Here is a 25,907-nt window from a genome sequence, read left to right as displayed (position 1 = left end):
AATCCTGGGTGAATCACACATAACCTCCTGGCACCTGTAACATAAGGCCAGCAGAATCCATAATTTCCTGAGCCCTGGGGAGACTGGGTAGTGAGGGCCACACAAAGTGAGGCCGGATTTCATAAGAGAATTCAGTCCCCAAACTGAGCTTTGGGTATGAGTGCCTCATGGGTCAGTACATCTGTGGACACCTGTTGTTTTGTCATTTGTTCTGCTGAATTGGAGACACTCAGAATCCCTAAGGCTGATCTCTTGACTTCCCACCTGTCCACATCTGAATTTTTCATTTGTGATCTAAGCCAACAGCACTCTAAGGGCCTCTAGAAAATCAGGCGTGGCACTTCCTGGCTATGCTCTACAAAACAAAAACAAAGCACATTTTTCTGCCCCTGACTACCCAGTAGAGGGTGGTTTTGCTCTGATCATAAAAGAACACAAAATGAGAATTTTGTGCTTGGGAGAGTTCAGAAACAGAACATTAAAGTAAGGAGCATGTGAGGCCGCAGCATAGGAAACTAGCTTCTGGGGGAATCTTGGCGCAGATGGTTCGGGTTTACCACACGTTGATACCCCAGACTGAAGCCTGCTTTAAGAGTGAAGAGAAGAAAGAAAGAAAAGCCAGATTTGGTGAGTGGCCTGGAGAGGACTGGGGTAGAAGTAGCCGAGTGGCTGCTCAGGGCCTTTACAATGCAAAGAAAGTTTCTCAGGTTCATTTGATGCAATATATTTTTCTCTGTCTCCAATTACTTCTTATAGGGAAGCTAAGTACCTGGAATAGAGGGCTGGGGAAAGACAGGAAAGAAAGCACTGTGGATCAAGACCAAAACAGGGAGTACGTGGTCAGTGGGTACTCCTGAAACTTTAGTTGGGGATGTCCAGGTGTCACGTAGGCTAACACCATTCCTGTACCATGTACACCCCTTGCCAAGTCCCTACTATAACGGTATGAATAAATGATAGTTATTAGTAACCAGCTAATAAAGAGATTGTCAGAATGAACATTGAGTACCTACTAGATGCTAGACACTATTTGATGACTTTATATGTATTCACTGAATTAATACAAGCCAATGAGATTGGCACTATTTTACAAATGAGGAATCTGAGGCATAGAGGGGTTAAATAACTCCCAAAGGAAGCCAGCACTGGTGGCTCATGCCTGTAATCCCAGCTACTTGGGAGGCTGGGATCTGGAGGATTGCAGTTTCAGGCCAGCCAGGGGCAAAAAGTTTGTGAGAACCCCATCTCCAAAATAACCAGACCAAAATGGACTGGGGGTGTGGCTCAAGCAGTAAAGTGCCTGCGTTGTAAGCACAAATCCCTGAGTTCAAACCCCAGTCCACTGAAAACAAAAACAAAACAACAACAAAAAAACCTCCAAAAGAATAACTGAGCTAAGATTCAAACCCAGACAGTCTGGCTTCAGATTGCTACCCTGCCTTTTAAGATTAGTTGTTAGAGGCTTTTCCAACTAAAGCTTTCATTCTAGAGAGAAATTTATATATATAGTATTTATATATAGCTTTTAAATTTCTAAAAAGAATCAAAAAGGAGTGTGTGTGTGTGTGTGTGTGTGTGTGTGTGTGTCTGTAAAAAAGAAGAAACAATACAAGTGCTTCTTAGAGTACAAAGTCAGTAAGACTTAGTGACTGATAACACATGGGTACTGAGGTTGACAGAGGAAGGGGTTAGGCAGTGAGGCACACTTAACCACAACACATCCCGTGTATCTAACTAAGACTTTCTAACTGCATGATATTCTCCTGTGTTGATACATTACCATTTATTTGACCAGTTCCCTACTACTGGATTAGTTAGTTTCCTTTCAGTTTTTTGCTACTGACAATACTTCAATGAATACTTTTACATCCATCTTTGTGAACATAGAAGTATATCTCAAAGACACATCAGAAAGCAAATTGCTAGTTTAGAGGATATATGCATTTTTCATTTTTGATAGATATTAGCCACTGGTCCTTTTTAGATGCCCATAGGTACTGATTATAGATAATACAGGGTAATTTCTTTAAGTAAGAACACTTGAGTAAGAATCTTGCCTACTCCCTATAACACCAAAAGCACACATTATTTTTTCCTCTTTTGGCTCCAAGAGACAATTGCTTTAAGAGAACATGGTCTCATAGTTGTATAGAAATAAACAAATGTTAGGGTATATGTCAAAACATGGAGTGGCTGCGTGCTTTTATTGCAGGTCTGTCATGTCTCACTCCATTCCTCCCCAGGGTTTGTGGCTGACAGGAGAGGAGACAGGCCTGCATTCCTACATGGAAATTATGGTCCAGAGAGGCTGCCCCCATTTAGTTAGGAATGTGCCCTCCAATTCTTCCAGTCCCACCTCCCTCCACACTGAAGTTGTGTACCAGGCACCACTATCATCATGCTTGTATAGACAGTGGACAAAGGCCACTGTTTTCTAATTTGTGGGAATGTGGTGATTAAATGGGTCAGTATTCAAAACTGCTTAGAATAGTGCTTGGCCATGGAAACGTCCAATATGTGTTTGTAATCGACTCTTGTTAAGAAATATTCTCTGACTACAACTCTATAAGAGGTAGGCAAATGGACTGATTCACTTATATTACCTACCTAGTCCCTGTAGACTTAACTGTGTGACCCTTAACTGTACCAAAGCTAGAAATCTAGAATTTTGTGTGAATTCTTTTGATTTATAAATGTTGCTCTCTCTTTAAAAAATTCTATAGGGCTGCTAGGCGCTGATGGCTCACTCCTGTAATCCTAGCTACTTTGGAGGCTGAGATCAGGAGGATCATGGTTTGAGGCCAACCTGGGCAGTTTGTGAGACCCCCCATCTCCAAATTACCAGAGCAAAATGGGTTGAAGATGTGGCTCAAGAAGTAGATCATCTTGCTTTGCAAGTGTGAAGGCCTGAGTTTAAATCCCAGTCCCACCAAAAATATATATATATATTATTTGGGACTTGGCATGGTAGTAGATAACTGCAATTCCAGAATTCAGGAAGCTGAGGAAAGGGGATCATGAGTTTGAGGCCAGCCTATGTTACATATCCTGACTGCTTCTCAAAAAGATAAAGACTAAAACAAAAATAAACAAAAAATTTCTGTGGGGCTAAAATGTACATATCTTCAGGAGACCATCTTATCAGGACTGATGGCTTAAGAGGCTCAGCATTTTGGTGTTGTTGAAGAATTAAAGCTTGAAGGCAGGGACTGTAGGCAGTGACCCTGCCTGAAAGAAAGGCCACTTGGGCTGTGGATGTAGCTAAGTGGTAGAAAGCTTGCCTAGGCATGTGTGAGGCCCTGGGTTTGATCCCTGGCACCACAAAAAATAAAACAAAATAGTAACAGCAAAATGCATAATGATAATTATGTACTGAATCCTGGTATAAACTATCAAAGATACAAGATCAAATGTACTTTGGATTTTTTTTCTTTTGGCAGTAATGGGGTGGGGGAGTGAACTCAGCACCTTGTACTTATGAGGCAGGTGCTCTACTACTTGAGCCACTCTGCCAGTCTGCAAGACCAAATGTATCATCCCTAAAGTCTCTCTCCATTTCTAGCAAGTAGTTTTATGTGAGATGCAGGTTGAACAAAAAATATGAGGTCTTTCATTTTCTGCCTCTTTTGTATCATTCTTCCTTTTCTCTCATTTCTCACCTATAGTCCCTAGATTACTGATGACACGCTGGAACCTGAGAGGGTCACCTTAGACACTCCTCCCCATCTAGAAGCTATTACATCATGGGAAGGGAAAAAGCAAGTTAACAGGGAAAAAAAACAAACAAACTCAGTTTCTCCTACTATACTCTCAAAACACAGAGTATAAATGTATAAGAATTGTGTATCAATTCTACAGAGATACCAACTGGGTCCCCTATCCCTAACTCAAATCAATTCTGCCACTAGCACCAGATCCCACAGATTGAGAGCTCAGTCCCCTAAGACTGCCCCCCCCAACCCGGTTAGAGGCCAGTCAAAAGTCTGAGCCTCTAGAACTTCTAACCCACAAGGTATAAATAAGTTTCTGGGCCAGGTGTGTTGGCTCATGTCTGTAACCCCAGCTACTTGGGAGGCAGAGATAGAAAGATTGCAATTCAAGGCCAATCCAAGCAAAAAAAAAAAAAAGTTAACAACACCCTACCTCAAGCTGGGTGTTGTGATACATACTTATAATCCCCTAGCTACATGGGAGGCATAGGTAGAAGGATATCTGTCTGAGGCCTTCCCAGGCAAAGAGCCTGAGACCCTACTCCAGTACCAGAAAAAAAATCAGAGTTCTGTCCTTGGATTCTATTAATTTGCTAGGGTAGCTAACAGAACTCACAGAAACACATTTACTGGTTTATAAAGGATATTTTAAGGGATATGAATAAAACACCAGATGAACAGATACATAAGGGTGAGGTCTGGAAGGGTCCAGAGTGCAGACTTTCCATCTCTGTGGAATTGCCCCTTGGTATCCAAAGGGGATTGGTTCCAAGATTCCCAGGGATACAAAATCTGCACATGCTCAAATTCCTTACATAAAATAACATAGTATTTGCATATAACTTATACAGCACCCTCTACACTTTATTTTTTTAAATCTTTATTATATTCATATGTGCATACAATGCTTGGGTCATTTCTCCCCCCAGTCCCCACCCCCTCCCTCCCCCGCAACTCCCTCGATACCCGGCAGAAACTATTTTGCCCTTATCTCTAATTTTGTTGAAGAAAGAGTATAAGCAATAATAGGAAGGACCAAGGGTTTTTGCTGGTTGAGATAAAGATAGCTATACAGGGAGTTGACTCGCATTGATTTCCTGTGCATGTGTGTTACCTTCTAAGTTAATTCTTCTTGAACTAACCTTTTCTCTAGTTCCTGGTCCCCTTCTCCTATTGGCCTCAGTTGCTTTAAAGTATCTGCTTTAGTTTCTCTGCGTTGAGGGCAACAAATGCTATCTAGTTTTTTAGGTGTCTTACCTATCCTCATATCTCCCTTGTGTGCTCTCACTTTATCATGTGATCAAAGTCCAATCCCCTTGTTGTGTTTGCCCTTGATCTAATGTCCACATATGAGGGAGAACATACGATTTTTGGTCCTTTGGGCCAGGCTAACCTCACTCAGAATGATGTTCTCCAATTCCATCCATTTACCAGCGAATGATAACATTTCGTTCTTCTTCATGGCTGCATAAAATTCCATTGTGTATAAATACCACATTTTCTTAATCCATTAGTCAGTAGTGGGGCATCTTGGCTGTTTCCATAACTTGGCTATTGTGAATAGTGCTGCAATAAACATGGGTGTGCAGGTGCCTCTGGAGTAGCCTGTGTCACATTCTTTTGGGTATATCCCCAAGAGTGGTATTGCTGGATCATATGGTAGATCAATGTTTAGCTTTTTAAGTAGCCTCCAAATTTTTTTCCACAGTGGTTGTACTAGTTTACATTCCCACCAGCAGTGTAAGAGGGTTCCTTTTTCCCCCGAATCCTTGCCAACACCTGTTGTTCGTGGTGTTGCTAAAGATGGCTATTCTAACAGGGGTGAGGTGGAATCTTAGTGTGGTTTTAATTTGCATTTCCTTTATTGCTAAAGATGGTGAGCATTTTTTCATGTGTTTTTTGCCATTTGAATTTCTTCTTTTGAGAAAGTTCTGTTTAGTTCACTTGCGCATTTTTTTATTGGTTCATTAATTTTGGAGGAATTTAGTTTTTTAAGTTCCCTATATATTCTAGTTATCAGTCCTTTGTCTGATGTGTAGCTGGCAAATATTTTCTCCCACTCAAATATTTTCTCTTCACTTTTAGAGACCATTTCTTTCGTTGAGCAGAAGCTTTTGTTTTATGAAGTCCCATTTATCTATGCTATCTCTTAGTTGCTGTGCTGCTGGGGTTCCATTGAGAAAATTCTTTCCTATACCTATTAATTTTAGAGTATTTTCTACTCTTTCCTGTACCAACTTTAGAGTTTGGGGTCTGATATTAAGATCCTTGATCCATTTTGAGTTAATATTGGTATACCCTCTATACTTTAAATCAGCTGTAGATTACTTATAATATCTAACACACTATAAATGCTATATACTCATCATTCTGCTATCAATTAGGGAACCATGACAAGAAAAAAAGTCTGGACATATTTAATACAGACACAACTACTATAGGCCTAACTACATGGCACATGCAAGAGATGAGAGGCAAATAATGCCTGGAGAGACATGCATCATGGCTGGAGGCTACAGCAGGTATGCCCACACATCACTTCATTCACATCGATTTAGTGTAGTGCTTGCTTGGAGTGTGGTGGATTCAAGTTTTACTTTTGGGAACTTTCTAAAACCTTTTTGGGAATATTTTAAATCCATGATTGGTTTTAGAACTTGCAGATATGGAGGGCAGATTGTACATTATATTATCATGGGAATCTTCCTTGGATAGGCTGGGTAGTCATGATTTTCCTTCCCCAAGTCTTCCTGCTCCAGGAGGGTATGGTCATAAAAGGGCAGAAAGAGCACCCAAGTTATGCCCATTTGCCCCACCAGCTGGAGTGACCAAATGAAGCCCAGCTCTTTCTCCAAAACAGCTTACACCATTCAGCGCCACTCAAACATGGAAGTATGAAACATCAATATGAGTTACAGTAATAACTTTCATTTTGATCAGCCTACAGCAGGGACTACAGAAATGCCTTTTGCATAAGTCATGGAAACTACATACATAACAAGAAAGAAAACTTCTGTAAAACGATACATACATGCTTATATCTTATGTGCAGTGCACCGATATTCTCTATTCCATTGTGGGGTTTGTTGTTGCTTTTTAATGTGGTCAGTGACCCATTACATCAATTTCAAAACTTTTTAATGGGACTGGAGGTGTGGCTCAAGCAGTAGAGTGCCTACATTGCAAGCATGAAATCCTAAGTTCAAACCACAGTCCCACCAAAAAAAAAAAAAAAAAGAACCAAAATCCTGCAGTGGCTTGCTAAAACCAAAGTGTGAAAAACACCTGACTGCAGGCTGGCATCCCTCATACCAATATTTCCCAAAGAGTCTCTTAGATTTTAGATGCACAAGTGATATCTATGCCTACCACCACTGATAAACAAGATGACTACATAATTCTATAAATCACAAGGGAAAAAAACCTTACAATAACTTTGTTAATATATGGGTTTGCGTGTAGTGTATATGCACATATTTAAAATGAGAAAAGCAAGCTGGGCGCTGGTGGCTCATGACTGTAGCTAGGATTACAGGAATCCTAGGAGGCAGAGATCAGGAGGATCACAGCTCAAAACTAACTTAAACAAATAGTTCATGAGACCCTATCTTAAAAAAAACCATCAGAAAGGGCTGGTGAAATGGCTCAAGATATAAGCCGAGTTCAAACCTCAATACTGGAAATAAATTTAATTAAATTAAAAATAAAGTGGGAAAGCAGTAGAAACACAAAATAGAGATTAAACTCTATTTCAGAGGACGAAGAGCCTTTGAGGCTCCCTGCCATTCTCGCTAATATATTGAATGTAAGTATATTGCAACTCAAACCTGTACGTACACACACACACACACACACACACACACGCACACAAAGTATATATATTCTCTCTCTCTCTTCTCCCTATCTCTATGTCCATCTGAGTGAGCCAGGAATGGTGGTGTATGGGACCTAAGTACCAGCACTCAGGAGGCTGACACAGGAGGATTCCAAGATATAATACTTTTACTAGTCACTCATTATTTCGTTATATATTACTTACAGTTATCTTAAATTTTAGGAACGTGATATTGATTTTTCACTTTGGAAATGCCTTAAATTTTTCTTTTAAATTAAATGTTTAAGTTTTAGAAGTTACTTAAAAATAGAACCAGGCATGGTGGTATACACCTGTAATACTGGCACTTGGGAGGAGCAGGCAGAAGGACCAGGAGTTTGAGGCCACTCTGGGCTACATAGTATGACCCTGTTTCAAAAAAAGAAACCTAAGGTTTGGGGATGAGTGCTTGCCTAGCAGTAACAAAGTTCTGGGTTTGATTCCCCATCACTGAAAAGAAAAAGTAATTAAATAATAGTATAGGAACTCATCAGATATGCCAAAAATCACAAATATGTTTCTGGTGTGTCTAGGTGTGCAAAACTGTCTTTCACCATTCCATAATGAAATAACAACCGTCTTTCCTTAACAAGTCAAATCTGCTTTTGCAGTTTTACTAAGTACTCCCAGGAAGTTTGGATTGCATGACGATTACATTGTATTATACTTGGCTTTCCCAGTAACCTTTGAAACTAAGCTGGTGCTTTTCTCAAGCATTTGTTCAGCAGTTTTGAGTTCAACATCTGTTTGTAAAGTTTTTTTTTTTTGAATCTTGAGCTTACCTTCCATTCTTGAGACCCCCGTGTGGTCTTTCTTTCTCTGTCCAGCTTTCAAGTTAATTATTTCCTGTTTTTCTGTGCCTGTTCCTTATCCCTCCTCTCAGGCCACCCTGCACATACTCTTGCCCCTGCCCCGGAGCCCCACAGCAAATGGGCCTTTGTCTCTTGGTCTGCCCTAGAGTAGTACCCTCCAAAACCCTTGAACTTCATTACATTCTGTAGCAATCTAACAAAATATTTGCCATTCTTGTAAATTACTTTTTGAGTTCCCAGCAGTTTTAGTACCTTTCTTTGTAACTTTTCTTTGTAACTTACTGTCCTTTTGTTCCCTGAGTGTTCAAGATATTGTGTAAGCCAATGTGCCCAAGATGTTTTCTCTCTTTGTGACTGCTTAGGTTCTCTGGCATCAGTTATACTGTTACTTCTCTCAGAACTCCCTCCCACCTTGAACTTGACTCTTCCAGCAAACTTAATCTGTTGTTCATGTAACAACATTGTTTCAGCAGCTGTCCCATTGTGTCTCTTCAAGGCCAGAGCCCAATGACTTGTTTTTCACAACTTCAAGGTGCTAAACTGAGCTGAGCTATACCCTATGAAACTTTCATGCACTGAAGCCATTCCAATCTTTGCTTCCTTATCCCCATTCCCAGAAATCTTCCCAAACTAACTTAAGGTCATCCAGTCTTAATCACTCCAAATTATTTTTCCAACCCTGGCTGGGGTTTCATGTTAACCCTTTAACTCAGTTTTGCTTACATTATTCATCATCCTTTCCCTCCAGCCCTACCTCAGTTTTTCTCCCCCCTTTAGTCTTCCCAAGTGAACACAACACATGCTCTTTGACATCTTTTACCTAGTGCCCAGTTTTCTCACCATTTATTTCCAGTCTACTATAAACTAGAGCATAAAAATCTCTTATAGGGCTGGGGTGTCACTTAGCAGTAGCATGCTTGCCTAGCATGAGCAAGGCCCTGGGTTCCATTCCCAGCACTGCAAAGAAAAAAAAAAAGCCCTTACAGTAACTGTGTTAGTGTTTGTGTGTGTGTGTGTGTGTGTGTGTGTGTGTGATGTATGTGCACATTTAAAGTGGGAAATGGAGACAAAATAGAGATCTCTATTTGAGGGGAAGAACCTTTAGAGGCTCTCAGCCAGTCCAGTTTGTATGTTGAACTTATCTCGCCCAAATCTGCATCATTTTCTTGCACAGCTTAAACAAAAAAAAGCCTTGATGCTTATTGAGGATTTAGATAACTACTTTCCTGTTAAGAAGAGATTTTTAAAATTGTGTTTTCATTATGACTCCATCTCCATTTATTGATCAAGAGATTTCTTGCCTCACTAAACTCCATAATCTGTTGCCCAGATTAAGAAAATATGAAAACTATTGTTTGGTAGCATGAGTACATTCTTGAAGTAATACCTTGGGAGGATGGATAATTCAAGTGCTATAATCCAAGAAAAACAACTAACTGATCAGGCAGAACACATTTTTTATACATTACTCTTTTTATGGATTGAGAATGCAATGAAATCGGATTAAATGTTTTGTAGATATGCTCTGTTATAGAAGCAAGAACTTCGTAATGTAGAAACATAAAACACAAAGCACTAAGTCAAAGGATAGGAAATAATGCGTTAAAAAAGGCCTTAACAAACAAATGTAGAACTCATTATTCATTTCAACACATTTTCAGCATTATGTTCTTTTTTTTCTTATATAAGGAACAATGTTCATATAAAAACCGTAAGTCTCAGTTATTAGAAGCAGAAAAATTATCCTTTATTTCAGTATTACCTTTCTTGCATTATTACTACTTAGAAAATCTCTGTGCATGTAAGTTTTCTGAATGAATGGAGAGATGTATGTTCACCATTTACCTTCTTCCCTCTACTGTTGTCCACTTTATTCTCATTAATTCTTCTTCCTGAGGGCTGTCAGGGAAGAGAAAGGAGGTAAACTTTAGGTCAGTCTGGAAGGCTTAGCAACAGGAACAGTTTGATTTCAGTACAACAAACTTGAGACTTGCCCAAATTCTTTTGTCATTTAAGGTTTTGTCCAAACCAACTGATTGAACATCTCTGTTAATTAATACTTGGACATCCTCAAGATTGATATTTTGGTCCTGGCTGGAGGTGTGGCTCAAATGGTAGATCACTTGCCTTGAGTTCAAACCCCAGTACTGCCAAAATAAAAAATAAATAGCAGCTATTAATAGTTATTATAACAGTATTTTCTCTGTCTCTGGAAGGTCTTATTTTGAATTTTGTTTGTTTTTGAGGCAGGGTCTCATTATATAGGTCAAGCTGGCCTCCAAATATTTACCCCTCCTGTCTCACTCTTTTAAGTGCTAGTGTAGCAGGAAGCAGGACCAGAAAAGAAACAAGCAAGTCTGTGTTCTGATAATGCTGGGGGGGGGGGTGCGGTGGAGGGGATGACATAGCAGGTAGAGAAAACTTCAGACTCTAAACGTGAAGGTCACATATCACTGGGGAGTGAAGTAGCCAATAGAGTTGCATGCATCTATATATGGGTTAAACCTTGCTTCTTGCTTCTGTAACCTGCTTGCAAGAGTATATAAGGTAAGGCCCCTTGATTCTCAGGGCTCAGCCTTTGGATATGAATCCGCTGAGTCTATGACAGCACAATAAAACATTGCCTCCTGCTGAACTGCCTTGGTGTCCATGTCCCATTTCCCTGCTTGAATATCCTGCAACAGTAAGATTACAGGCCTGTGCCACCACAACTTGTCTGGAAGATTTTTATAAGACGTTAAATTCACTGCAAGAGTCTATCTGGAGAACAAAGAAAAGGCAATCATAATTTTCTGAGTACCAATTACAAAAGAGAATTGAATTCTGTATTTACATTGCTTATTTCTTTTATAATTTATGATTACCCATAAAAGTAAGCAATATACCCATTGAATAGACGTGGAAACTGAGGCTCAGAGACATTCTGATGAGTCATTTATAAGAAAAACCCAACCTAACAGTCTCTAAAGCACAGGCCCTTTCCAAAGGACTGGGGACTGCTGGCAGCTTTTACAGGCATATGCTGTCCCCCTTAATGTGGGTAATTGAATGCTGACCCTATGTTTCTTCCAAAAGTCTCCAAGGAAGCATGCTGCGGGAACTTCATGAATAACTCGTGGGAAACAAAACGCTTCTGTGCGATGAAAACTGTCTTTATTTCTATGGGTTTTTTTCCCTTCTAAAAGGAAAGACAATCCCTACCACTACCACTTAACGAAAGCCGTCCGAGTCTTCAAATTGGCCCAACAGAGTACTGAGGAAATAGTGACAGCACTATGGCACTTTGACCTAAGATGCTCAAATGTCGATGTAACGGACAGCTGGGGATTTCTGAAGTACAACTGTGACACAGGAGACCAACTGTTGGCCATCCTTATTGAGGGCAGCTGCAGCCTCGAGTCTGCTTCTGTAAACGCATCCCTAGCCTTCGATCAGGCGGGTGTCGCCAGCTGCCACAGCGCCCACGGTGGCCCGGTCTTCCCTCCCTCTCCCCACCACGCACCCGCCAAGGCTGACCCTGCCGCGACGCGAAGGCGCGCGCCCTAGGCGCACGTGACGGCTGGGGAGGGCAGTTTTCTTCATCCCCACCCCCTTCAAGAAACCCCGCCTCCTCCTGAGAGGCTACAGCTTCCTATTGCACCTCCACCAGAGTGGCCTCCATGTCATCCAATCAGAACGCGAGCCCTCACGTAAGACCCGCCTCCTGCTGGTCCTCAGGTTCCTTCCCGCTCACACCGGAGTCACTTCCGAAGAGAGAGAACCGCCATGAAGAGAGAAGGGGGTGCCGCCCACCTCTGCTCCGACAGCCTACCCGAGTCTCAGCAGCAAGACGGCAACCACGCACCCAACTTCTCCAGCCACAGCTCATGCCGCCGTCGCCAGCGGCGCCGACATGACAAGGCGCTGCATGCTCGCTAGGCCAGGTTTCCCCTCGTCCCCAGCCCCGGGGTCGTCGCCCCCGCGCTGCCATCTGAGACCCGGTAGTACCGCCCCTGCTGCAGCGAGAAAGAGAGCAGAGAGTCCCGGGGACAGGTACCGTGCAGTGGGGTTCAGAAGGGGCCGGGTCGCGGGGGCAAGGGTACGAGGGGAGGACTGTGGACCGCCGCTCTTCAGTTCCCGCCATCCTCCGCGAGCTCAGGCCTTGGGTTCCGGGGCCTGCAAGCCCTCGCCCCGCCTCCGCGCGGGGCTTCTGGGAGTTGAAGTTTCTTTTTCTATAGCCTAAGAGCTGCTCTGGTTCTGCTGACCACGGCCTGGGTGGCCATGGAGAGCTCACTTTAGGTGGAACGTGATTTTTTTTTTTTTTGTCCTCTTGGAGAGCTTTACCTGGGGCCCTTCGTTCTTGATGCATATTTAGATTGTTTTCTGTACATTTTCAGTTCTGATCCTAGGGGTTTAGTAGTGTGAACCTTTTCTAAATGGTAGGTCAAATTACGTAAGATGTAATGCGGGAAACACATGAATTACTTAAAAGTTTAATGTCCTTGATAACTCATACATAAAAGAACGTGCAGACTTAAACTATGATTGTTTTCTCTTGCAGTAACTTTATGCCTCTCCAAGAGCCCAGGGGTTTTTTTGTTGTTTTTTGTACAGACTTTTGTGGGGGCTATGTAATGAGATGGGGCGTTTCATCAAACTATATCATCTTACAATAAAACATGTTTAAATTCTCTACTCACTTGGTACTGTCTTTTATTTTAAGTTTAAATGCTTGTAACATGTAAATTCATGTTCTAATATTGTGGGTGCAGGTCCACAATCCTTTATCTTAATTCTGAAAGCCAGGAAGCTATGAAAGCCAAACGTTTTCAGTAAATTTAGCACAAGTTTTGTAGGAGAAATATTAATATGTTTGATTACAGGTTGCAGTACCAAACCCCACTGGGAGCTTTACATAATATATTCAAGTTATCCCCTTTCTAAAAATCCAGTAAATTCAAAATAAATTCAGAATTCACATTCAGCCCCAGAAGTTTCAGATAAGGGTTAGTGAAGCTGTTATAATTTCTTTAGCCAGTTGTAAATAAGTAATGGACATTTCTGTGCATATGAATCTGGGAAACTAGCACCTCCAGAATGTTACATTCATGGTTATTTTTACAGGTTACTTACGTGTTTTACCTAAAGACATTTTTCTGTTTCTGATGTATTAATTGAAAAAGAACCTGAAATCTAATATTTTGGGAGATACAGTGTTAAATTTAGTAGTTAATGTAAAAAACATTCAGTGTAGTTTTATTTTGAATTAGCTGCTTCTGGGTTCTTTTGCCTCTCTCCACCAATAACAAGGCACCATCTTTCTCCCCTTTGCACGTCCTCTAGCATTTTTTCCTTTGCTCTCCTGTAGAGTTAATTTACTGAATTAATTTATTTCCTGTAAAAAATGTATATATTCTTTCCATAACCTATCACATCCATCTCATAACTGCTTAGGTTTTCTGCCAACATTTCAAACATGGTGAACTCTCAGTAAGCCAGTAAAGATGTTCATTGTTCTTCTAATGTGACCTGTAAAGTGTACAAGATGCAGGAGGAGCTCATCCTCGAATTTGGATTGTTTAGGTTTTCATTGAGTATCTCAGCCTCATAGTGTTTAGAGAAACTGGTAGTCTACAGCTTATTCTTTCAGCAAAAATTAATACATTTTAGCAAAAATTGCCAGAAAGTTAATTTTTTGCTCTCTATCTCTCTTTTTATAGCTGGCAACTCTACATGAACAAATAAAAATACAAGTGCTGGTCAGAAGTCAAGCAATTTGGGTTTTGTTGTTTTTTACTTGTTAACTTATCTCTTTGGTTTTTGTTTTGTTGTTGCTTTTTTCATTTTTCCCAGGTAGTATGTTATTTTTACCAATATCTTAAAGATTGTTAGATACAGAAGGAAACATTTGAAACACTAGTGAAAGACTCATTCCAATTTTTGCTGTTACTGCAGCATCTTACTATAGTATATAAGAAGAGTAGTGTGAGGTTGATATTTAGTTTTCTACCTTTGCCTACCACGTTCCTCTTGAACTGTCTCCTCAAATCAGCCAGATCACTCATACTGACATTCTGTCATCTGCTATTCTTGTTATGAGAATCTGTTCAAGTTTTGCTTCATTTTTATAACTTCCATTGTTCAGAAAATTTCTATTTCAGTGCTATTTTATGCCAGTCACTGGAGATATCAGTAAACAGAATCAGTTGCCTATCCATTCTACCATGTATTCTGTGAGCATTTTGGTATTAACAAGCACTCTGTATCAATTCCTTGGATTTACACACCAGTTTTACTATTTTAGGATTCTAAATTATGTAAGTCTCAGTTCTGTTGTCATATACGTACAGAAAATGATGAATTACATTTCAACATTTTTTACAGCTTACCAAAGCATGATTACCATTGTCAGAACTTGGGTAAACTAGATAGTGAAATTCAGCTTATATTCCATAGATCTAACATTCTCCATTTAATCTGAATTATTGAGGTTTTAATATTTGCTCATGTGATACCATATTAGTATGCTTTTATTTTCAGGAAGCAGTCAATTATAGATTTCTTCAAACCAGCTTCTAAACAAGGTATGTGTACTATTAATACTTTTTTTTGGTGGGCTGTTTTAGAGTTGAAGAGAGAGATGGCTTCAACCTTTAAACCTACCCTAAACTGTTTGAGTAAACATAGTGTTCAAAATTGAAAATGCACTATTTAAATAAAGATACAGTATTTATTTTTATAAAGCTAACTTAAGCTATAAACAGTTTTTAGTATTATGCATTCTTACATTTAAAATATTCTAGTTTATAATACTTACGATTCATACTGTTTTGATATTCTAATACAGTAACTTATAAGTAGAGCCGTAAGGAGGCTGTGTGATGTAGCAAAAGGGAGCTTTTTGAAAACAAAGCTATTGCCAAGTAAACCATGTCTTAATTTTTTTGTGGTAGCTTTAATACAGTATTTTAAACATTGATAATTAAGATAAGTATTCATATACAGCATATGTTTAAATAACTTGCAATTTGTATGTGTTTTAATTGGTTATTTTAGATAGACATATGTTGGATTCTCCACAAAAATCAAACATCAAATATGGAGGAAGTAGATTGTCTATCACTGGGACAGAGCATTTTGAAAGGAAACTATCTTCACCAAAAAAATCTAAACCCAAAAGGGTGTCATCAGAAAAAAGCCCTATTTTAGAAGCTTTCATGAAAGGTGTTAAAGAGCACCATAAAGATCGTGGTATGCATGAGTCACGTCGGCCTTGTGTGTCACTAGCCTCCAAATATTTACCCAAAGGAACAAATATCTATGTTCCTTCTTCATATCACTTGTCAAAAGAAATGAAGGCACTAAAGAAAAAACACCGGTCTCCAGAGAGAAGAAAGTCACTGTTCATGCATGAAAATAGCAGGGAGAAGAATGACAGAGATCGAGGCAAGACCAATGCAGACTCCAAAAAGCAAGCCACAGTGGTAGAAACTGACATCTTGAAGAATGGCTCCCGAAGTCTTAGTAGCAGGAGCAGTCTATCCAGGCACCAGCCAGGAGAAAGCCCACTGGGAGCTAAGTTCCAGTCATCACTAGCTTCTTACTGCAAAGAGCGAGAACAAAAAAGGTTGAGAAAGGAGCAAATGGAGCAGAGAATCAACTCAGAAAATTCTTTCTCAGAAGCAAGCAATCTTTCCTTAAAATCTTCTATTGTGGGAAGAAAATGTAAACCAGGACAGGAACAAAGTAAACAGAATGATGTCATACCTGGAAAGAGTAATCTTTCAAACATGGTATGTGCAATAATTACTGAATTAGCTTTGTCATTACTGTGTCATATTTAGAATATTAAATCTAAAAGTGTATCATTTTCTTATCTTTAAAGAAAGACTAATGTACAGTTTTTTAGTCAGGAAAATAAGCATTCGTTTAGGCAAGTATGGGTCCTTTTTAAGGGAGATACTTACGGAATGGAAAATCTTAACAGAAAATGGTTTAGAGCAGTGGTTCTCAAAGGGCTCTTAGGAATTTGTTAGGAGTACAGTCTCAGGTGTGGTGGGGCACACCTATACCTGCTACTAAGAGGTTCTTTATGAGAACATTGTGTGTTTGAGACCAGCTCAAAGTTAGATCTTCTCTCAAAAATAAAAGGGCTTGGAGTGTGGCTCAACAGAGTGCTTTGCCTAGCACTAGATTCAATCCCTAGTACCACCAGGAAAAGAAATGCATTCTCAGGTCCCACCCTAGACCCACTGAACCAGAAATAATGAAGGTAGAGCCCAAGAATGTGTAATTAATAAACTCTCCAGATGTTTCTTATGCACTTTAAAGTTTGTGAGTCACTGGTTCAGATTATATATAAATCTTAAATAATTGATTATGGGTCTAGAAAAACTTAGAAGATAACTATGACTTAGAAAACTGTCCAAACATATCTTAATTCATCACAATTTTCTTTTCAGAATATAGACTGAACTTAGATTAGCATAAAAGCTGTTCTTCTCCCCTAGAAAGTGAAATTAATTTCAAAGTGCTTCTCTGTGTACAGAGCAAATGAAGATCAGATGTCCAGAAAGCACACTGTTAAGCCAGCTATGGTGGCGTACATCTCGAATCCCAGACTCAGGAGACTGAGGTGGAAGGATTTCGAGTTTGAGGCCAGCCTAGTATATAGCCAGATCTTTCTATGTCAAAAAGAAAAAGAAAAAAATGTTGCACTGTTGATAAGGTACTATGAAATTCTAAAGCCAGATAGACCAAAAATAAACCAAACTATGACAGTCTAACAGTAAATATATGCTGTATCATAGATTACTGGAAGATTCAGGTTTTTGTTTTATATGGTACTGGGGGTAGAATTTAGGGTTTTGTTCATGCTAAACAAGTTCTGTACCACTGAGCTACATATCCCAGCCCTTTATTTTTGGGAACAAAGTCTTGCTAAGTTGCCAGGCCCCTTCTAATTCAGCCTTGCAAGTGGCTGAAAATACAGGCATGTACTACCACACCCAGCTATAAAATATATTTGTAAATCTTGAGGCTTGTTTGCAAGAAGTTTGGTGCCTTTGCCAGTGAGATTGCTGATGATCAATAGAAGTTAGTAATATTTGGTCCATATAATAATACATTCAAATAAAGTATTAATTTTTTAGTTATATCTAAATTATAAAAACTTGACATTGTTTTTATGACATTTTAACATTTTTATGATACAACTGTTCTTTATTTATACGTAAATTTATTATTATTGTGTGTGTGTGCAGGGCTGGGCACTGAATGCCAAGGCCTCGTCCATGTTCTAGGCAAGTACTGTACCCACTGAGCTACATCCCCTATAAATGCCCTTCATTTTATATATTTTATTTTGGAACTGAAACTTTACTTATAAATCCAGGTGCTTGCTTTATTCAGTCTAGAAATCTATATATAAATGTTATAAAGGAAAGTTCATACTCTTTAGTCCCCAAAGCTCCTAATTAATTTTTTCTCCTTTTTCTAATAGGAAAATGGACATTTCTCAAGAAAAAGATCCTCTTCTGATTCATGGGAACCTACTTCAGGTAAAATCAAAATTAAATATCTGAACTTCTAAATAAGTTCACTTCTTTTGTTTTGGTTTTGGAGACGGTGTCTCACTGAATAGCACAGGCTGGTCTTGAAATCATGGTCCTCCTACCTCAATCTCTGTATTGCTGTGATTGTAGGCATCTTAATGGCACTGCTCTTTTTTTCTTTTTTTGTTAGTATATATTAGTTGTACAAGGGGGTTTCATTGTGACATTTACATACGTGCTTATAATGTATCTTAGAGTTACCCCTCCATCGGTCTCCCTCATCCCCCCCTTCCCTCCAGCACTGCTTTTTAAAACAAATTTGTACAGATATGTAGTTCCCCTCCTACAGATAAATTGTTTCACAGGTTAGTTAAAAATTTGGCAAAATTATTATTTAAAAAGAATAGTTCTTAGAGATGTGGTAGTACATAGCTATAATCCCTGTCTCAAAAGAAAAAGAAGGAATAGTGGCTTATGTGGTAGAGTGTCTGCCTAGCAAGCAGGTGCTTATTATAAACTTTTTCTGTAAATAGGTTTTATCTCCTTCTGGATAAGCAGGAGGAAAGGAATTTTTCATCATTCCTAACTGTATGTAATATTTCAAATACAAATATGTCTTTCTAATACAAATTTCAAGATTACCTACAAGATATTAATTTGTACTTCTAATATCTTGGTTGAGAATATATAATAGATATCTACCATTAACTCAGTAATTCCTAGTATCCTTTTTTAAACTAGAAAATAGAACATTAAAGTTAAAATGCTGTAGAAATTTATTACACAGAGAATGAAAGTTACCCCAAAATAATAATTCTTCATATTCTGGTTTACCAGTGGTTTTTCCTTCTGTTACCACAAACTTTGAAAAGTGGAGTGTACATATTTCAACATTCAGTAAAACACATTGGACATGATAATGCTAACATTTTTTTGAGTGGTTATTATGTGTCATGCTTTGTCCTGTATGATAATAAAACTGCAAATGATATCTTAACTGCTGTTACCAAATACATGATCACACAATTATTAATCACTCAGAAGCTCAAGAATTTTAGAGATGTTAGTAAGAGTAGGTATTTAGTTCTTTGGTCTTCCAAAGCTTTATCCTTTGGCTGCATTCTGAGGTTTTGAATTCAGAGCTTGCTAAGTGGGTACTCTACCACTTGAGCCACTCTAGCAGCCCCTGAGGTAAAATTTAATCCATCACAGTACATTCAATAATTTATTAATAACCAGTCCCCTATTAATGAACATTGAATTTTGTCCTTTTAAAGGCTCCTTCTTTTAGCTGAATGTTTGCTGTTAATATTTGAAAAACTAAAACATTCAATCTATACAAGGAGTGCAAAAACCATGAAAATTTGCAGTTCTTCTGTCGCCCTCAAGAGGCTTACATAAGAGGAGCCTACCATCAGTACCAATTCTAGAATTCTAGATATTAAAAAGCTCTCACTCCCTCTCTTTCTTTCTTCCCCCCTCCTTCTTCTTTTCTGAGACAATCTCACTGTGTCCTCTAGGTTGACCTTGAAATAGAAATTCTCCTGTCCCTCCCCACCCTCATGCTGGGATTATAGGCATGTACCACCACACCTGGCCTAGATATTAAAAGCTCTTCTAGGCATGGTGGTACATACCCATAATTCCACCACTTGGGAAGTGGAGGAAGGAGGATTGTGAGTTCCAGGTCAACCTGGGCTACATAGCAAAACCCTGTCTCAAAAACAAATAAATAAGTAAAAGCTCTTAATAAACAGTCTTGTCCTAAATTTTTTCTGTAAATAGTTTTTGTCTCCTGAATAAGCAGTAGGAAAGCAATAATTTTTTTATTACTCCTAACTATATGTAAATTATTTGACTTCTGTAGGAAATTGGAACAAAACTGCTGTATAGTTACCTTCTTTGTAAGCCTATAGTTAAAATTAAGGTAGTTTAACTACTCCAAGTCTTCTTTGTCATTTGTAAGTGACCCCTGTCTACCTCCTTTTTTCTTTTCTTTTCTGTGGGTGTGTGTGCTAGGGATTAAACCCAGAGACCTGAACATGATAAGCACTTGCTCTACCACTACCCGAACCCTGCCCTATTTTATAAGACATTTAACCCCCAAAAACTGAGCAGGTATGGAATGGTTTCTTTAGGTAATGATAGATAACTGTGAAAAATTGCTTTATGGGACATTTGTTTATTGATTGTTTTTATAAATTGAATTTTCCACATTATGTATTGATAAAACTATCCAATTAATAGTTGCCTAACTCTCAAGTTTGGCTTTGGGAATTTTTTTCTTTTTTGTTTTGTTGGTTCTGGGGATCAAACCCAGAGCCTATATATGCTAGGCAAATGCCCTACCACTGAGCTGTAGTCGGAGCCCCTCTTTTGTCTTTTTGAGACACAGTCTAGCTATGTAGCTTTGGAGAGTGAAGACATCTGTTTATAAACAGAAATTTAGACTTAGGGAAATTTAATTTTGGAAATACTGGTGGTACACATATATAAAGGTAGTCTTTTGTTATTGTTTGCAGTGCTTGGGATCAAACCTAGGGACTCATATGCTAGGCAAGCACTCCATCACTAAGTACTACTGAGCTATATGTCCAGCCATAGTGAATTTTTAATGAATAATTAAAGAATAATTCAATGAGGGCTGGGTGCATGGTTCAAGTGGTAAAGTGCCCAATTAGCAAGTGTAATTTCAATCCCCCAGTACCACCAAAAGAGAAAAAAAAAAAAGATTTATCACATTTTTAAGAACATTGTGAATTTTTAAAAATTGATTAACTCAAATATATTTGGTTATTAAAGTGCTTTTGGATGCAGCTTTGTTTTCTAGGGCTGCTGTAGCAAAATTCCAAAGCCAATATGGCTTTAAATAGAAATTATTGTCTCACAGTTGTGGAAGCTGAAAGTCCAAAATCAGGGTGTTTGTGGGGCTACTCTCTGATAACTCTAGGTCAGAATTTCACTGTGCAGCCAGACTGGCCTCGCACTATGTAGTCCATGCTGGCCTCAAACTTACGATCTTCTGCTTCTGCCTCCCAAGTGTTAGGATTATAAGCATGTTACCATGCCCAGCTGAATTTATTTTAAAATGAGAAATTTATCTGCTTTCAATCACTTATGCTGTATGTGTTTGTAGATACTACATTTGTGAAACCAAGTAGTCCTGGGATTACTGTTTTTTGGCATTGCTAGGGTTGGAACTCAGGACTTTGCCTTTGATAGATAGGTGCTCTGCAATCTGAGCCATGCAACCAGCCCTAAACTTGGCCTTAAAACGAATAGCCATTTCAAGAGGAAATGCCTTTGGCATCCTTTCATACCAATGAAATACCTCTTCTAGCTTCTGATGATTGCCTTCAGTCATTGGCATTCCTTAACTTATAGCTACATAGAGTCACATGGCCTCTTATGTTTCTTCACTGTCTTCCCTCTGCATGTCTTTGTGTCCAAATTTCCCATTTATACACGAGTCATATTGCATTGGCACAGACCTTAATGACCTCACTTAAATTAAAGACTATTTCCAATTAGGATCACATTCTGTGGTAGTGAGGATCAAACACTTGAACATGTTAATTTTGGAGGACACAATTCAGCCTATAACATAGCTGAAGACTAGAGGGATATATGAGAAAAAGTAATGGTAATTGTTAGGGAGAAAAACTTGGTTGAATTCACTTTATTTTTTTTGTTGTTTGGTTTTGTTTGTTTTTTTGTTTGGGAGACAGGGTTTCTTTGTGCAGACAGGCTGGCCTCAAACTTATGATCTTTTCGTCTGCCTCCCAAGTGCTAGGATTATAAGCATGTAACCATGCCTGAGTGAATTTATTTTAAAATGAGAAATTAAAATTTATCTTCCTTAATTACTTACCTTATATGTGTTTGTAAGTAATGCATTTAAGCCCAGATAGTCCTGGGCTTTAAGAATATCCTCTTTAAGGGAAAGTACCTTTGGAATCCTTCCACTGGCACAGATAAACAGTTTTTTTGTTTTAGGGTTTAATACCTAGTATCTATCTAATTCATGTAAGGTAGTAAATTTCTAATAGCTTTGGAATAAAAATGAGTGTTTGTCAATGGCTCTAAATTTCTTGGACACCACAGTTTATCAGTTGATAAATCGGTTGACAACATAATCTTTCCTCATTTTACTTTTAGTGAATAATATCAGCCTAAACTTTCAGATTTTAAACTTTTTATCAGGGTGTTCTAGACACTCAGTGAATAAGCTTTACACAGAACAATATACTTTTCACTAATCTAACAAAAATTAAATTTTAGCAGGCTCTAAGAATAAATTTTCTGACAAAAGAAAAAGAAACTCTGTGGATTCAGATCTGAAAAGCACAAGAGAATCTCTGATACCAAAAGCAAAAGAGTCCTTCCTTGAGAAGCGTCCTGATATACCACATCAGAGGGAAAAATTTATAAGACATATTGCACTGAAGACACCTGGTGGTGTGCTACGTTTGGAAGATATAACCAAGGAACCAAATGATGAAACTGATCACTCTGCAGACTTGGTACCTTCAAATTCTGGCCACCATTCTTCTAGGAATAGTGACCAAATCCGAGTGGCAAGTACCAAAGAGACTAAGATACAGAAACCCCACTTACCTTTACCTCAGGAAAAATCTACAATTAAAAAATCTAGCAACCTACAGAAAAATAAAACTGCTAGCTTCATGACATCAAAAGAAGAGACAAAACTTCTACCTTTACTTTCCCATGTTCCAAGTGCTGTTTCCTCTCAAATAACATTAAATGCTAAAAATTGTGCTCTTCCAATTCCTAAAAAAGATAAAGAGCGTTCCTCATCTAAAGAATATTCTGGGCATTCTACAGAATCCTCCAAACACAAGGAACACAAAGAAAAGACTAATAAGGCTGATTCTAATATATCTTCAGGGAAAATTTTTGGGGGATCTTTGCGTTCAGAGTATGGCACTCCTACAAAGTCTCCTCCAGCTGCTTTGGAAGTTGTGCCATGTATCCCAAGCCCTACAATACCTTCAGATAAAGAGAGTTCAGGAAATTCTAATGCAGGTAGCAGTGCACAGAAAAGAAAATTCAGGGGTGATTTTGATAGTGATGAAGAAAGTTTAGGTTACAACCTAGACAGTGATGAGGAAGAGGAAAAATTAAAATCATTGGAAGAAATAATGGCTTTGAACTTCAATCAGACTCCTGCAACTTCAGGAAAGCCTCCCCTTTCCAAGGGGCTTAGATCTCAGTCATCAGACTACACAGTAAGTAGTTCTGTGATACTTATCTTTACTTGAAGAGTAAAAACACTGATTAGTGAAAGAGGATAGATTGTTAAAACTTCTTTTTAAATTCAGTATTTATTACAACTCAGTGGACTGAAACTGGTATAATTCTTGTTTGAGGGCTGGCAGAGAGTCTCAAGTGGAAGAACACCTGCCTAGCAAGCCTGAGGCCCTGAGTTCAAACCTCAGTACTCCACAAAAGAAAAAATACCTTGTTTGATAAATGAGTTTCCCTTGTCTTTAGTTTTATTACTGTAAATCAGTGGTCTCCAAACTTTCCTGATCACACACACTTTTTTAGTAAAAGAAATTTCAAGCATGTATTCCAATTTATGTATACTTATAGATTATATACATGTACCACTATAATACTGTGCACTTTTTAAAGCGTATGCAAAAACAACTTAAAAAGAAAAATAAGTATTTTCCTATAGAAGTTATATAGAAGTTACTGTAGTTCTACTGGAGTTCCTACAGAAGTTCCATATAAATAGAAGTTCTATTATTTTCTTCCTGCACCCCAATGGATCACCTTGCACACCCCCTGCTTTGGAGACCACTGCTGTAAATGAAGGTAGAGTGTAGAAATGTTGTTAATTGTGGTGTGCAATTTTATTTATAAAGTGCTTCATTCTATCTTGGGATTAATCTAAATTAAATTCTAAGCTGTTTGTAAAATTTGGTGGGGAAGGTGTTAATATTCCATGATAACACCTAAAAAATTGGCAGTTTGATTCCAATGAAATAGAACTAAGAAGTAAAGGATAGGGTAGCCACAGAACCCTTGGGTGTTTGCAGTCAGATTCTAAGGTTAGCAGGGTTTTTTATAAGTAGTGACTTTCCTAATAGATGGTAAAATGAAATTGCCTGCACAAAATTCTAGATTTAAAGCATGATGGTGAAAATTCTTCTATAAGAAATATATCATCCTGGCCCAGGTTATTGAAATAGAAAATAGTCTTTAGTACTGTGAGTTACTTAAAACATATCTCAGTTGTTCTACTAAGATATGTCATAAATATTATTTTTTAATTTTCTTGTTTTAGGAACATGTTCATAGTGGAACTTATACAAATACTTTAGAACGTCTTGTGAAAGAAATGGAAGACACACAAAGGTTGGTTAGCATCATGATTTATTAGCTAAATTTCACATAACTGCTTATTTGTATGGCCAGCTTGTAAGACACATTAATAAAAAAATGGAAAAAGATAATGAGAAATTAGTATGCATTTTGCATTAGTACTTTTTATGACAGTTCTTCTGTTGTTAATTGTTAGAAATAAAATGTGTTCTCCTGTTCGTAGACTGGACCAAAAGGTCCAGGTTTTTATAGTATGCTGTGTTACATTAATAATATAAATTCTTTTCTGCTTACCACAACTAATAATCTGATAACTAAAGTGCTTGGTCAAAAACATGGGTAGAATTTATTTTTGAATATGTAGTTCATTTCAGTACATTGACATCATTGTACAGCCATCACCACCATCCAGCTCCTGAACTTTTTCATCTTCCTGAACAAAACTCAATACCCGTTAAGTAGTAACTCCACATTCTTCCCTTCCCTCTTGTCTTTAGCAGCTGTCTTTCTACTTTCTGTCTCTACAAAGTTGACTACTCTAGGTACTTAATATAAATGGGAACATACAGTATTTGTCCTTTTATGACTGTCTTATTTCCTTTAGTGTCTTCATTGTTCATTCATGAGAAAGAATGTGTCAGAATTTTTTTCATTTTTAAGGTTGATTGTTACATTGTATTATGTACATACCACATTTCATGGCCACTTGGATTATGCCCACTTTTTGGCTCTTATGAATAATTCTGTTGTGCACATGAGTGTCCAAATATCTTAAGTTCCTGCTTCAATTTTTTTTTGGGTATATACTCATAAGTAGACTTGCTGAATCACATCATAAGGTTATTGTTTTATTTTGGGGAGATTGCCACAGTATTTTCCACAGCATCTGAAGCTTTTTACATTCCCACCAACATCCTAAACTGGGTGCTAAGTGGCTCATGCCTGTAATCCTAGTTATTTGGGAGGCTGAGATTGGGAGGATCACAGTTCCAGGCCAGCCCAGGCAAATAGTTTGAGAGACCCCAGATCCAAAATAACTGGACCAAAATGGATGGAGGTGTGGCTTAAGCAGTAGAGCACCTGCCTTGCAAGTGCAAAGCCCTGAGTTCAAACTCAAGTCCCACCCAAAAAAAAGAAAAAAAGCCATTCTGATGGGTATGAAGTGATTCTTATGGATTTGATTTGGATGTTAAACATCTTTTCATATACTATTTATTAGTCCTTTACAAAGCTTCTTTGGAGAAATGTCTGTTTAGATCCTTTACCTGTTTTTAATCAGATTATGTATTTTTTATTGTTCACAGAGGAAGAATGTTTTTAAACAGTTGTATGGTCACCAAGTCCAAGTTTTGAAATCAGCATAAGCAGCCATGGTACTCCTATATCACTTAGTTTTGAGGAAAAAGTTCAGAGTTAGTTATGAATACTCTACCTCACGCACATACACAGAAACCAGGAAATTCTAGAATAAATTTTCCTAATGAAATTTATGTGATTAGTTGCAGGCTGTTTTTTCCTATTGAGCGGGAGGAAATATATTCCTTACTAATTCAAGGAATATCCGTGAAACTAGCTTAGAGAACTTGAAGTTAACTGAATTTTACTTATTTAAAATTGAGCATTG

At 38.3% G+C, this 25,907-nt stretch overlaps 1 protein-coding gene and 1 long non-coding RNA gene across 6 annotated transcripts in view; one reads left to right on the top strand and one right to left on the bottom strand.

Moving 5' to 3' along the window:
- The first annotated feature begins 517 nt into the window (after positions 1 to 517).
- The window catches only part of Slf2 (SMC5-SMC6 complex localization factor 2), a 54,685-nt gene continuing 29,295 nt past the window's right edge, over positions 518 to 25,907 (top strand). For 2 of the 5 annotated variants that reach the window (XM_074078506.1, XM_074078505.1), the window contains exons 1-6: positions 12,289 to 12,428; positions 14,916 to 14,959; positions 15,432 to 16,168; positions 17,878 to 17,935; positions 22,214 to 23,178; positions 24,246 to 24,316. In XM_074078506.1, the coding sequence (XP_073934607.1) occupies positions 12,289 to 12,428; positions 14,916 to 14,959; positions 15,432 to 16,168; positions 17,878 to 17,935; positions 22,214 to 23,178; positions 24,246 to 24,316 (2,015 nt within the window). Of the gene's footprint in view, positions 628 to 12,288; positions 12,429 to 14,915; positions 14,960 to 15,431; positions 16,169 to 17,877; positions 17,936 to 22,210; positions 23,179 to 24,245; positions 24,317 to 25,907 lie in introns of those variants that run through there. The other 3 variants (XM_020177677.2, XM_074078504.1, XM_074078507.1) reach the window with 2 other exon arrangements.
- Positions 10,119 to 12,339, bottom strand: LOC141424755 (uncharacterized). Its single transcript, XR_012449652.1, has 3 exons — positions 12,208 to 12,339; positions 10,391 to 10,543; positions 10,119 to 10,295 (listed from the first exon to the last, which is right to left on the bottom strand). It is a non-coding gene; the product is annotated as an uncharacterized lncRNA (long non-coding RNA).

The sequence above is a fragment of the Castor canadensis genome, chromosome 7 (genome assembly GCF_047511655.1).
Source record: "Castor canadensis chromosome 7, mCasCan1.hap1v2, whole genome shotgun sequence".
Taxonomy (NCBI): domain Eukaryota; kingdom Metazoa; phylum Chordata; class Mammalia; order Rodentia; family Castoridae; genus Castor; species Castor canadensis.
This window is presented reverse-complemented; position numbering and strand designations above follow the sequence as displayed.